This window comes from Vespa velutina, chromosome 24 (genome assembly GCF_912470025.1).
Source record: "Vespa velutina chromosome 24, iVesVel2.1, whole genome shotgun sequence".
NCBI classification, from domain to species: Eukaryota; Metazoa; Arthropoda; class Insecta; order Hymenoptera; family Vespidae; genus Vespa; species Vespa velutina.
Genome location: NC_062211.1, coordinates 1,290,646 through 1,305,645, shown reverse-complemented (window position 1 = coordinate 1,305,645; position 15,000 = coordinate 1,290,646). Strand labels below are relative to the sequence as shown.

General features: G+C 28.4%; 2 protein-coding genes across 4 annotated transcripts in view; both read left to right on the top strand.

Moving 5' to 3' along the window:
• LOC124956869 (probable serine/threonine-protein kinase fhkE) overlaps nucleotides 1–8,678 on the top strand; it is a 14,783-nt gene extending 6,105 nt beyond the window's left edge. For all 3 annotated transcript variants that reach the window (XM_047513212.1, XM_047513211.1, XM_047513210.1), the window contains 5 exons: nucleotides 3,882–4,085; nucleotides 4,530–4,671; nucleotides 5,267–5,466; nucleotides 5,682–5,834; nucleotides 7,038–8,678. In XM_047513212.1, the coding sequence (XP_047369168.1) occupies nucleotides 4,003–4,085; nucleotides 4,530–4,671; nucleotides 5,267–5,466; nucleotides 5,682–5,834; nucleotides 7,038–8,628 (2,169 nt within the window). In that variant the 5' untranslated portion in view covers nucleotides 3,882–4,002 and the 3' untranslated portion in view covers nucleotides 8,629–8,678. The remainder of the gene's footprint in view (nucleotides 1–3,881; nucleotides 4,086–4,529; nucleotides 4,672–5,266; nucleotides 5,467–5,681; nucleotides 5,835–7,037) is intronic.
• A 3,730-nt stretch (nucleotides 8,679–12,408) lies between these two features.
• LOC124956871 (U11/U12 small nuclear ribonucleoprotein 35 kDa protein-like) overlaps nucleotides 12,409–15,000 on the top strand; it is an 8,820-nt gene continuing 6,228 nt past the window's right edge. The window contains exons 1-4 of the mRNA XM_047513217.1: nucleotides 12,409–12,545; nucleotides 12,752–12,967; nucleotides 13,039–13,252; nucleotides 13,361–15,000. The exon at nucleotides 13,361–15,000 is cut by the window's right edge and continues 206 nt beyond it. Coding sequence (XP_047369173.1) covers nucleotides 12,468–12,545; nucleotides 12,752–12,967; nucleotides 13,039–13,252; nucleotides 13,361–13,461 — 609 coding nt within the window. The 5' untranslated portion in view covers nucleotides 12,409–12,467 and the 3' untranslated portion in view covers nucleotides 13,462–15,000. The remainder of the gene's footprint in view (nucleotides 12,546–12,751; nucleotides 12,968–13,038; nucleotides 13,253–13,360) is intronic.

Sequence of the window (15,000 nt, the reverse complement as noted above, 5' to 3'; positions counted from 1 at the left end):
TTGACTCGAACGAAACGATAACGACAACGACAGTGTAAGCAATCCATTGGAACTTTTCTCTCCTCTCCTCTTTTCTCCTCTTCTCTCCTCTCCTCTCTTCTCCTCTCCTCTCCTCTCCTCTCTTCTCATCTCTTCTCCTCTCCTCTTTTTTTCTCTTCGTTAATCAAGGTCTCACTCTTTGCAAACCTATAAATAATGCGTTTTTCGCACGAGCTAGTGATGAGCAGTACGTAAAAAAGCTTCTTTTAAGTATGTCAAAAAAGCTTCTTTCAAGTATGTCAAAAAAAGCTTCTTTCAAGTACGTCAAAAAAGCTTCTTTTAAGTACGTCAATTTACAAGAATGATTCGAACGAATGGCTTAATTCGAACATCGCGTTCTTGACAAATATATATTTTTCTTCAAAGATGCAAATTAAATGCAATCCATTCGCCAATCTCAACAACACTGATACACCTAATCCCTTTTATTATTACATTTCTATCTATCTTCTTTTCTTTTCTTTTCTTTTTTTTTTTCCTTTTCTTTTTCTAATATCTCTTTTAATTTTTTTGTTTTTATTTTTTTTTTTTTTTGTTTTTTTTTTTTTCGTTTTCTTCTTTTCAATCGAATTATTCTGCGTTATCACGATTATCATAGTATCAATTATTTTTTATATTTTATAAAGTAAAGTAATATGTCATAATAATTTTACAATGATTAATTTTAAGTTGTCGGTGGAAAAATAATGACGCGTATATTTTCTTTTCTATTCTTTTTTTTTTTTTTTTTTTTTTTTTTTTTTTTTCCTCATTTAACTTGTGTATGTAAATAATTTATTATGAAAATGTGAATGATTTCTTTTTACGTCGACTTAACAAACGAAATATATATTGAAATTTGTCGTTTGTATTTTTTCATTATTATTTTATATTATTATTATTATTATTATTATTATTATTATTATTATTATTATTATTATTATTATTATTATTATAATATAATTTGTGAGATAATTATTATATTTTATTTATTTTATTTAGGATTTTTAATTTGGAGGACAAAATTTATTTATTTATTTTTTATTTTTCTTTGTTAATCGAATTATTTGCAATATTTTTTTTAATTTACATTAAACGAAATGCCATTGATTAGATGCCGACACGTAAAAATAATGACGCGTATATATACATATACATATATATTAGGAAATTATAAAAAAAAAAAAAAAAAAATAAATAAAAATAAAAAAAATATTTAAATAAATAAATAAATAAAAGAGGTATTATATAAACGCGTATTAATCGTTCATTCAGAATTTCGAATTTCGGTGTGCATTGGCAAAGAGAATCATCGTCATTGTCCTCACTTGATTATTTCCTCGCTTGATCATTTCTTGAGCCGACCCTGGCGCCTCGGCTATGCTCTACTAACTCACTGACTCACTAACTTGGCTTCATGACAGTTTCGTCTTGTAGATATTACACAATGTGTATGTACGTGTGTGTACGTGTGCGTTAAAATGTGTCTCTTTCTCTCTCTTTCTCTTTCTCTCTCTCTCTCTCTCTCTCTCTCTCTCTCTCTCTCTCTCTCTCTCTCTCTCTCTTTCTCTCTCTATCTTTGTCCTCCACGACTGGGTGGAGTTTGGCACTTCCTCCTCTTCCCCCTTACCGTCCCCCTCTCCCTCCTTCTCAATCGCTACAAATAATTTTTTTTTTTTTTCATCACAGCTTCATTTATTTTATTTTATTTTATTTTATTTTATTTATCTCGGTTTTTTTTCTTTTTTTTTTTTTTTTTTTGGTTATAAATCTCTTTTATACCGACTCGCGAAGCTATCAGATACGATTGGTAAAATTTATTAGAAATTTTTGTCGAAAGGAATTAATTTATTTATTTTTGTTCATTTTTTTTTTTTTGTGTTTTTTTTTGTGTTTTTTTTTGTGTTTTTTTTTTTGTTTTGTTTTCTTTTTTTTTTTTTTTTTTTTTTTTTTTTTTTTCACGAAAGCAACGTCATAGGCTCGGTCAATGCTTACTTTATTTATATTGATTGATTGATTGATTGGTTGATTTATTTATTTATTTATTTTTTTCTTTTTTATATTTTTATTTCGTTTTAAATCCTCTTTTATGACGAGTTGAAATTGGATGATTTAACGTTTGAAAATTATTAGAAGTTCTTGTTGGTAGCAATAATTCTTTTCTCTCTCTCTCTCTCTCTCTCTCTTTTCTTTTTGTTTTTCTTTTAAGAACGTTACAGACAACAGCGTTTGGGTCAAAAGTTTTTGGATTTTCTTTTGCTTTTTTTCTTTTTCTTTTTTTCGTTTAAATCAATTAATCTTTTTATGCTAGCTCTTTATATACGAATAATTAAACTGCAAGCTTAACTTTGATACAAAAAATAAAAGAGGAAAGAAAAAGAGAGAGACAGTGATTAATATTCATGATCATTTGGGTTAACTTTTGACTCACTTTGTATAGAGGAAAAAAAAAAAGAAAGAGAGAAAGAAAGAAAGAAAGAAAAAAAAAAAAAAATTCACAAAACCATTAAAAGCAGCTCCTTAAAAGCGCTTAAGAAAAATATGAAGGATGAGGCACAATTGTGTCATTGGTTTACTTTTCTTTTTCTTTTTTTTCTTTTTTTTTTTTTTAAATGCACGTTCTTTTCTTCAAAAAGAAAAAAAAAAAGAAGATAGAAAAAAGGAAAAACAAAGTTCGAAGCTCGATTTTGTAATTTACAATTTAACATACAATTTATGTACAATTGTTTCGAATATTTCATTCGCAGTTTTTTTCTTTTTTTTGTTTTTTTTTAATGCACGTTCTTTTCTTCAAAAAATAAAGAAGAAAAAATATAAACAAATAAATAAATAAATAAAATAAAACAAAAGAAGAAAAAGAAGAAGAAAGGGAAAACAATTTTCGGAGCTCGATTTTGTATTTTATATTGAAGAAGAAGAAGAAAAAGACGAAGAAGACGAAGAAGACGAAGAAGAAGAAGAAGAAGAAGAAGAAGAATACATTTTAATTCAACGTACAATTTATATACAATTATTCAAAATATTTCATTCGCGGCAAATGTTTCGCGTTCCTCTCTCTCTCTCTCTCTCTCTCTCTCTCTCTCTCTCTCTCTCTCTCTCTCTCTCTTTCTCTTTCGCAATACGTCACGTTAGACGTCCCTGAGGAAGCTTTGGCACGACAACAACGACGAATATCGAAAATTTCTGCATTCTATGCAAAATAAAGCGCTAACATGTTCTGACGATGTATGCGTACATATACATATATATAAATAAATACACACACACACACACAAATAAATATATTGTATAAAACGAATTACATTCGAACTGCTGCCAGTTATTATAACTGACACGAAAGAATGTTAACAACCGAATTATACCGAGAATAATAATAATAATAATAATCAATAAATTTATTCTCAAAGTGTATTTGTCTCTTTAAAAAAAGCTAAAAAAAAAAAAAAAAAAAAAAAAAAAAAAAAAAAAAAAAAGAGAAAGAAACGAGGAACAAGAAAAACAAAAAACTAATTACACATATAGAACATCGATTTATCGTCTTTATTTGAAGTAGTTGTCGAGTCAAAAAGAAGAAAGAAAAAAAAAAGAAAAAAAGAAAAAAAAAAACGAGAGAGAGAGAGAACGAAAAATGGTTCGAATTCTTGCGATTTATTTTATTCTTTTTTTCCCCTCTCTCTCTCTCTCTCTCTCTCTCTCTCTCTCTCATTCTTTTTTCATAGGGATATTTTCGTCGAGTCTCTTAAGCATCAAAATTTTTGGCGAATTTTTAGCAAAATTCTAATCCTTCTTATCGACTATGTCACATCAATTATTATCGTTTGTATCTTATTAGTTAGTATAAAAATAAGACATTTTTGTTACAGGGGAAAATTTGGCACGGTATATCGGTGCAAGGAAAAGGAGACCGGTTTATCTCTGGCCGCCAAAGTGGTTAACGTATCCAAAAAGGAAGATCGTCGATCGGTCGAAAGGGAAGTTGATATTATGAGAAGATTACAGCATCCACGACTTATTCAACTTTATGATGCCATCGACACCAGAAAACAGATATACGTTATTTTGGAACTGTACGTTTTCCGACAATCTCTGTCTCTCTCTAACACACACACACACACACACACACACACACACACACACGCACGCACACGGACGAACGGACGCACACGGACGTACATACGTATATATACACATACAGGTATTCACACAGATACACTTAGAAACAGATTGATTTTATCGATCTAAAAAATTGTCGTGATGTGATCCTAAAAATTCGATGATGATCCTTAAAAAAAAAAAAAAAAAAAAAAAAAGAACAAAAAAGAAAGAGGGGGAACAAAAAATTTTGTAAATTCTATAGACGCGAGACTCGCAAAAAAAAAAAAAAAAAAAAAAAAAAAAAAAAAAAAAAAACATACTTGTGCGTCGTGTCTTTGATGAGGAAACAAAAAAAGAAAAAAGAAAAAGAAAGAAAAAAAAAAAAAGGGAGAAAAAACGTTTTATAAAATTTGCAGAATCGAAGGTGGCGAGCTATTTGAAAGAGTGATCGACGATGATTTTTTATTGACCGAACGTAGCTGTGCCGTTTTCATGCGACAAATTTGCGAGGGCATTGAATTCATACACGCTCAAAAGATTTTGCATCTCGACTTGAAGGTAATTAATTAATTAATTAATTATTTTATCATTTGTTTATTTATTTATTTATTTATTTACGATAGAATATTGACTTAATTAGAATTAATTAAGAAGTTACATAATTGCTAAGGGAATATTTCGAATAATAGAAACAATTATACCGGTCACTGTTACAATTACGAAGTTATACTTAACCCTTTTTTTGACTGCGAGCTGTTCTAAGTTGAAACGTATGCGGCACGCGAATACGATCGCTGGAGATGACATACACACGAGACCAAAGTCTTCTGCGGGCGCATATATGCGTCCACAGGTCACGCTCGATGGCCTTCGGTGGACGCATATATGCGTCCGCAACAGTAAAAGGATTAATTCATTTTCGTGTGCGTGCGTGCGTGTGTATGTATGTGTTTTACATTAATAGATATGACGTTGCAAAAAAAAAGAGAAAAAAGAAAAAAAAAAAAAAATACAAAAAAAAGAAAAGAAGAGAAAGAAACTAAGCGACGTTTTCAATTATCACTAACGACGTTTCTAATCATGTTTGTTTTTCCTTTGTTTGTTTTTTTTTTTCCTCTCTTTTTTTTTCTTCTTCTTCTTTCTTTTCCTTTAGCCAGAGAATATACTCTGTTTGACGAAGGAAGGTAACAGAATAAAAATCATCGATTTCGGATTGGCCAGGGATTATGATCCAAACAAGAAACTTCAAGTATTGTTTGGTACGCCAGAATTTGTCGCACCGGAGGTCGTCAATTTCGATCAAATTGGATTCGGCACGGATATGTGGAGCATTGGCGTCATTTGTTACGTACTGTGAGCAATTCACTTTTATCACCATAATAATAATAATAATAATAATAATAATAATAATAATAATAATAATAATAATAATAATAACAATAATATGAAATATAAAATGTTTCATTATTAGCCATACTAAAAATAAAATATAATATATATAAATATATATATATATATATATATATATATATATTATATTTTATATATATGTACATATTGTTTTACAGATTATCCGGCCTGTCGCCATTTATGGGTGATACCGATATCGAAACTATGGCAAACGTAACCATCGCCAAATACGATTTCGATCATGAGGCATTTACTGACATATCCGAAGATGCTAAGGACTTCATCAGATGTTTGCTGATAAAAGATAAAGAGTACGTACATATATGTATATGTATATATATATATATATATATATATATATATATATGCATACATACAAAGTGGGAGGGATTATGAAGACGTTGATTGAAAATTTTCTAAACGATTTCACCAAAATCAATTACAAACTCTTTCGAGACTATATAGGATATAGTCTGTTAAGATTTTTAATTTAGTCGGTTGATCTTGTAAAACGAAAGAGAGAGAGAGAAAAAAAAAAGAGAAGAAAAAGAAAATTAAAAAATCAGCGTAAAATATAAGTCTCGAAAGAGAATGGATTAATTCTTATAACTCGTTTAGAAATTTTTAGCCCTCTTCCTCCTATCACACTCACACTCATTCCTCCTCCTCCTCTTTCTCCTGTCTTGCTTATTTAGGAATTTAAGTTTCTTGTTAGGAGGAAGATAAAAAGAAAAAAACAAAAACAAAAGAAAAAGAAAAATTCGGATTTTCTCGAAAATATTCTTAAGTTTCTTACTTTAATAATAGCTTCGTTTATCTCTTTCTCTCTCTCTCTCTCTCTCTCTCTCTCTCTCTCTCTCTCTCTCTCTCTTAAAAAAAAATATATATATATATACATATACATATATATATATATTACTATTATTATTATTATTATTATTATTATTATTATTATTATTTTATGAAACGTTTAAAAGCTTAATTAAGCATTTTGTCATTCTCTTTTTTTAATCATATTTTATCTATCACATAAGAGAATCTTAATAATAATAATAGAATATATTAATTATCGTACATTATAATAATAGAATATATTAACCATTCGTGCGTTACAATATATATAAAAAATTTAATTGGTTATTGATAATTTTGACTATATATATATATCGATAATTAGATATTAGATATCATCTATTGCTTTCTCCACGTTTCTAATCGAACAGTCTCCTACGTCGGCTCCATCGAAAGTGATATTTTTGATATTATCTCGAAGAAACAAGGCTTTGTCACGTTTATTCGTTTCATCTTTTTGAATGAAAAGAATGAGAGAGCGAGAAGAGATAGATATATAGATATAAATACAAATAGATAGAAAGAGAGAGAAAGGGAGAGAGAGAGAGAGAGAGAGAAAGAGAGAGAGAGAGAGAAATTCCAAAAACGAACTCAAAAAAAAAAAAAAAAAAAAAAAGAAAGAAACGAACCCACTCACGAAGAGCCTGTTATGAATATTTCAGAAAACGAGCTTCAGCATCGCAATGTCGTGAACATCGTTGGTTGGCCATAAACAAGAAGAACAATCCTCTAATCAACCTGGATAAAAACAACGACATAGATCTAACGAAATCAAATAAAATTGAATTAGATTCTACCGTATTAATTGATTCGATCAAATTATGTACTAAGGCCAATGGAAGATGCAACGTGATACCTGACAACAACAACGACGAACTCGATCTGACGAAGGATAATTTGAGATTGTTCGTTGAACGTTGGAGAGAGCATCCCGATAGTCCATACGTTATCGATAACGTTAATAATTTCGAATATTCTGATAGATTTCGTCGATCAAAGGATGATAATAATATGGACGAGACTGTATCATCGTTAAGGGCACAATGTACTTCACCGAGAGAAAGTCTTTGCAGTTTTGAATCGTCGGAAACCGATACGAATAATTCACAAAACGAGGATAATATACGTGGTTATTATTTGAACGTACCAAGTTTAGGATTAGCTTTAGAAAGAAGAGCATCAGAGGGTATGGCTATTGATAAATCGTCGCGTGATCAGGCCAGTCAAATTATTTTAGCCGAGGAAATAATTAAATTGTCCGAACAATTGCGCAATATCGCTATGGGTGGTATAGATACGATCAAGGAAAGAAACAACGTTATTACTAAAAGAAAAAATGATAATTTAATGGAAGATCTAAAGATTATGTCAACGTCAACGTCTACGTCAACGTCGTCCACGTCAAAGGACAATGATAAATCATTGGAATACGTTGGATCAAATTTATTCAAAGGAAAGAAAAATTATTCGAAAAGAATCATTAAGATTGATAATAATGAAAAGAAGATGGAGGATTACAATGAGATCGCTGAAAAATTGTCGATTATTAAGAAACAAAGGAAACTCAATGGAACGACCTTTCATAGTAATCGTAATTACGATCGTTCTTCGAGTAGTAATAATAATAATAATAATAATAATAATAATAATAATAATAATAATAATAGTAATAATAATGATACGATTGATAATCCATTTGATTCATTCAAAAGACGAAAGTCAAGTTTGGATAATGTTTCGTTATCAACTACGATGACGACAACGACGACGACGACGACGACTACAATGACGACGATGAACAATCACGATGAAATTAATCGTACGAACGATCATGATAATTCTAATGATAGTTCCGTAATCAAGGTCATCGATAATTCAAAATCCATGAAATTACAATCAAATAATGAAATTGATTTAACGCCACCATGGAGACGTACAAGAGTGAAACATTCGTTCGGTGAGACTAGCAGGGATGTACCAAGGATATCGAATTTACGTGATTTACATAAAAGTTTGAATCTCGACGAGCCGGCTAATACAAAAGATCTTTTACTTCATTTGTTAGGCGAATGGGAGGAAATCGGTAATAAAACTTCGACGTTAGGAAGAAAATCTGTTAGTATTGATTGGTGCGGGGAGGAATCAATTGCCAGAAAAACTATGAACTCGTTGGCGGAATATTTTCAATCGAAACAACAAAAATCATCGGCTAATAACGTTACTGATAAATCATCGAATCCGACGTATCGTTGAAGAATGATGTATCCTATTTTTTTTTCTTTTTTTTTTTTTTTTTTTTTTTTTTTTTAAAGGGCCGCACTTATATTTTTTCCGTAATTGTCCTAATTTGACAATTAACACATATTTAATATTTTATTTTTGTTTCCAAAGATTTTTATGCGTATAATTATTTTCTTTTTTTCTTCTTCTTCTACTTTTTTTATTTTGCTTATAAAGATTGTTTGTCTCATAAAGATTGAGGTCACTCATCATTTAAAAAATTTTTGCGCTTAATGCGGCCCCAGATATTTTTATTTTGTCCTTCATTCATCTATCTATCAATCTATCAATCTATCTATCTATCTATCTATCTATCTGATTTATCTATCCATTTCATTTCTTTTTTCTTTCTCTTTCTCAGGATAAATATCAAAGCGATTTCGCAAATTCTATATACGTCATAAATATATGATATTTATATTTGAAAAATATATATTTTTAAATGCCATAATAATAATTATTTCAACGAACGAGATAATAAAATAGGATTGGATTGAAGTTCCTCATAATGTTCAGTTATTCGATTTATTATTATTTTATTTTATTTTATTTCATTTAATTTTTTTTTTATTTTTTTTTTTTTATTTTTTTTTGTTAATAAGTCCAGCTGCATTGATTTTTTTTTTTTAAATAAAAGACATTCGTCGAGTATTTATTAATTTTCAGAATTTACTCGATGATATTTTATTATTATTATTATTATTATTATTATTATTATTATTATTTCATTATTATCACTTGATTATAGAAATTTGTAAATCTTTTATTGAGACGTGTTTCTTGTAATTATATTATATTATGATAGAAATCTAGTCATTGTATCTATGTACATGAAATGCGTAAGGATATATATATATATATATATATATGTATGTATGTATGTATGTATGTATATATATATATAGTAAGTTGTGAAACGATCTATGAAAAAAAAAAAAAAAAAAAAAAAAGGTAAAATGGTAAAATTAATGAGCAGATACGAATGCGAAAACTTTTACATTATTATATATCATAATTAATTATGTATTTATGTACGGATAAGTATATTGTATATTATATGTAAATGTTGAAGATATATGTATATGAATGTATATGAGCCTACGATTATAAAAGTTGTCTAAATAATAGATTTATTATTTTTTTTTCTTCTTCTTCTTTTGAGATATTCTCTGATAACGCAGACATTTGGTGGTTTTGAATTTAATATTGAAGGAAAAAAAAAAAAAAAAATGAAAAATAAAAAATAAAAAATAAAAAGAAAGAAAAAGAAAGAAAGAAAAAAAAAACAACTTATTTTTCTACAATGGGAGGGAGAGAGAGAGAGAGAGAGAGAGAGAGAGAGAGAGAGAGAGAGAGAGAGAAAGGGGGGAGAGAGAGAGAGAGAGAGAACACTGAAAAAGTGTTTATATTTTTATTATTGAAAAATGTATTATTTTATTATTATTATTATTATTATTATTATTATTATTATTATTACATTATATCGTTAGATATATATTATTATATTTTTTTTAATAAATGGAAAAAAAAAGGATAATTCTTTGTTGTAAATAAAAAAGAATTTTTATTATACAACAAGGGAGAAAATATTCCAGTTATGTATGTTCTTTCAATATCTCAATTTATTTAATTACTTAGACCACTTTAATAATTATGCTCATATCAGAGAGATATGGAGAATGATGTATGATTATTACGTGAAATGATACATAAAAAAACGATTTATTTATAAAACATTACATTATTTCCATTGTTTTATTTATATTGCATAATTATTAGGTTGGAAACTATGAAACGGGCGTTTGGTTTAGTTACTTATTTTCATTCAACACCCGTTTCATAGTTTCCAACATAATAAATATATATATATATATATAAACGAGTAACATTAAATATTGTCTACTCTAATTGTTTCATAAAATCAATAATATACGTATATATATATATGCTTTTAAAAATATTTATGATTTATTGTAACAATTACAATTTCGAAAATTCCTTTTTCCTGCAAATAATACAAGCCTTTCATTTGTCGAATGAACAATTGCCAAACTTGCAAATATTCAAATATTCCAATTGTATTGAAAATAATGATAAATGCATTTTGAATACATTCCCAAAAGTACATCTTTCCTTTCTAATCGTATTTTTAGAAACCAACTTTTTTTTATATGAATCACATAAATAGAAGAATCCAGACACACTGTATGTACATATATATATATATATTTTTTTTTCTCCTTTGTTTTTCTTTTCTTTTTTTAATGAAATTAATCAATGAAAGAAATTCGTTTAATTTATTTCTTTTCTTTTTTTTTTCTCTCTCTCTACAGACGGAGACCGACAGCAGGCGGGCTTTTAGAACATCGTTGGCTCGATGTTGCATTGGAAAATCCGATTTGTAAGAAACGATTAAAACGATATGTTATTAAAAAACGATGGATCAAGGCCGTCAATATGATATTGGCGTTAAAACGTATGGGGGCAAATTTGGACTTAGATCTTCTTTAACGCGACATACAGTTTTAAGTTATTAATTAACATAGAGAATCAATGTCAGATAATTATTCGTAACAAATTTTCTTATTATTTTGTCTTTGTTGATTTGTTAAAAAAAAAAAAAAAAAAAAAAAAAAAAAAAAAAAAAAAAAAGGAAAGAAAAAAAGATTATAAAAGAAAAGAAAATTAAAGAACATAGAGGAAGACCAATTTTTGAAAGAATTCCACGAATGTAATTCGTTTTTGTTTTTTCTTTTTTTTTGTTGTAGATCGTACAGATCGAAAAAGAGTATTAGTATTACATTTGTAATATTTAGAAAATATTATTAAATAATTTCTTAATTAAGTAGGAATTTTTGTTGTTGTTGTTGTTTTTTTCTTTCTTTTTTCTTTTTCTTTTTTTTTTTTTTTTTTTTTTTTTTTTTTTAGAGTCGAAGAATACGCCAGAAGTGCCGTTTGAAAAAAAAGTTCGCGGCTTTCTTTCTTTTCTTTTCTTTGCTTTTTTTTTTCGTTTCTTCTTATTTTTCATTCATAAGAATAAAAAATTTATTTTGTTAGAAACAAATAAAAAAAAAAAAAAAAAAAAAAGAAATAAAAAATTCTTTAATGGCTATTTAAATGGCTCTCCGATATAAAAGTAAGTAAAATAATTTTCGATACAATAATTTATCATCACCCCCCCTCCACCGCTCCGCCCTCCAGGGTTTTGTGATTTATGTCGCAATTGTTAGAACGATATTGGCAAGAGTAAAATAGTCGAATGATTTACGAAATTTTAATGGACGATTAAATGTAGAATTATGTAAATAACTGTACGTGTAATATGCACCTGTTGTGTCTTTAAATAAATTCTTTCATCGCAAACGTGTACGAAAATGTAAACGTCTTACGCAGCTTCTTTTAACGATTGTCACGTCGATATCAAATATCATGCAGATCGTATGAATCTGAAACAATATGTATTTAATCCCTGTATATATTCTATTTTTATATATTACAAATATAAATTATTTATTTAATCGGTGAAAGACGAAATGTAAAAACGCATTTGAATCACGTAGTCGAACGTCGTCCTCGAATCTACTAAGTGAAACAATTGATTGTCCATTGTGTAATAATAATGAGATATTTATCAAACGTAAAAATATTTATCGAATTCGACAAAAAAAATAAATTGAACCGTTTAATAAATTCTTTTCAATCGATAAAAAAAGGATTACAATTGTTATCGCACATTTCTTTACTATTAAAATTGAATCGTACATATCAAAATAGTAGTACCGATTGAATCGTATAGATGGCAGTACATTTCCATGAAAGCATCTGCATCGAAGCAGATAAGCTTACGAAGTGTTTATTATCGAAGTAAATTAAAAAATAATTTGTCAATGGTTAGTTAATTGTTCGTTTAAATGATATTAGAATATTGTTTAGTTAATCGTACGAAATATATATATATATGTGATATTTTAATGAAATATTTTGTATACTTAATCTCCTTTATAATTCGTAAAGACTTTTGTTAGGTTAGAATTTGGAATATATAAGATTATATTTTTGAAATGTTAATACATTTGAAATGTGCTTTTTTTAATAGGAACAAACCTTGCAAAATTGGACACCTTATGCAATAGAATATGATCCTTTAAAAGCTGGTAGTATAGATGGGACCGATACAGAGCCTCATGACAAAGCTGTTAGTCGGGCTATGCAAGCACATTATGAACCTCCTCATGGTTTAAAATCTAAACCTGAAAGAACGCTTTACGTAGCTAGATTTGGATCAAAGATAACGAAGCAAGATTTAAAAGAGGTATACAATTTCTATTGAATCTTTTTCTAAGCCATTGAAAATTAATTTTATTTCTAACCTATAATACACAGTTTTTTTCTAGATACGGAGAGGTATTATCGGCAAAAGTTATAATAGATTTAGTTACTGGTCTCTCTCAAGGTTATGGTTTTGTTGAAATGAGAAATATAGACGAAGCAAAAAGAGCAGTAAGACGTTGTACAGATACGACACTGAAAGGATATCAAATTTTTGTAGATTTCGAATGCAGTCGTACTATGAAAGGCTGGAAACCTAGAAGATTAGGTATAAATATAAAAGAATAATACGATACTCTTTATAACCTGATATAACCTTAAAAATAATATAATAATAATAATAATAATAATTTTAAATTATCTATGTTCTATTTAGGTGGTGGCTTTGGAGGAAAAAAAGAATCTGGTCAGTTACGATTTGGTGGAAGAGACAGACCATTCAAAAAGCCAATAATACCTAACATTATAAAATCGTGATATCGATTTAACAAATGTTTAATGTATTAAATGAAAATTAGAACGTAGAAAATAACCTTGACGATTTTCTATGATATATAATAATAGGTGTTTCTTTTTTTTTTTTTTCTCTCTCTTCTTTTTATAAATATAATTTATGAACGTATTTATAAATGTAATCGAATACACGTGATATTATAGGAAATCGTCGGATCGTTTAGCAAAAGTGACCGATATACGAAATCAAGATTTTTTTTTTTTTTTTTTTTTTTTACAAACGTCGACGATGTAAACGTGTCGACGTCTCGACGTTGTCTGATCTTTAAAGACGCTTACGCGGAACTTTATACTTGAACGTTGTTGCGCCCTCTCTCGTCCGCAAGGCTCACCATATAAGGAGGCTCCTCTCGTCGCGTGGACTTCAAAACGCTTTTGAAGATTTAGAACTTTAGCAAGCAAACCTTTAACAACGTTTTCATCTTCGATAAAGATTGTTCTTCCTATTTCGTCGAGCATAGAAAGAATTTATCACACTTTACTTCGTATCGTTCGACTTGAATCATCGAGAATCACAATTAATCCAAATTGGCGCTTGATTCTTGGATTCCTATTTCGTCGTTTGTCGCGGCACTACGAATTCGTTCGCGAGCTATATTTTCTTTTTCTTTCTTTCTTTCTTTCCTTCTTATTTTTCTCTTTGTGTTTTTTTTTTTTTTTATTTTTTTTATTTTATTTATTTATTTATTATAATTATTATTATTCCTTTTTTTCTATTTTTCGCGGAATCACGATAACGTATCGAGAGGACGCGTTATTTTCCATTAAGAACAAAAGTAGGGGAAAACTCAGATTATTGATGATCGAACGATGACGTAAATTGGATAACATTAGTACTAACCTTTAGTATATATTTGATATATATATATATTTGATATATATATATATCGGTTAGAGGTATGCGCGATCAAAGACAAGTTTTTCTAAATACGATAGATTTTAACAGGCACACGTGTGCGCGCCTATAGATAAAGATAGAGATAGAAAGAAACTCAAACGTGATAGTTATTCGTTCGAATTACATTATGTAAGAGAAAATCTAAAGAAATAAAATTTTGAATGATAATTTTGATCGTGAAACTCATAATAATCCAACCCCTATTTTATTACCATCCATTATATAAATTATCCAATTGTTAAATATATATTTAATTAAAATAACGATCGTAATTTTTATTCGAATTATTGATTTTCATAATATTAACATCAATTCAATTGATTTTAGACAACCATTTTAGAAACCCACACACAAACACACACACACATATATATATATATATATAAAGAAGAAGAGAAAGAGAGAAAGAGAAAGATATAGAATTTGGTTTAGAAATTGATTTAGAAGACACGGGGGCGAAAATTTCTACCAGAGGGAGAGAAAGAGAAAGAGAAAGAGAGAGAGAGAGAGAGAGAGAGAGAGAAAGAAAGAACAGCCGGTTATTCGTTCGACGGTGGAATAAAAAAGAACATACGTTTGAACTAAAATAGTATCGTCGGCCAGGA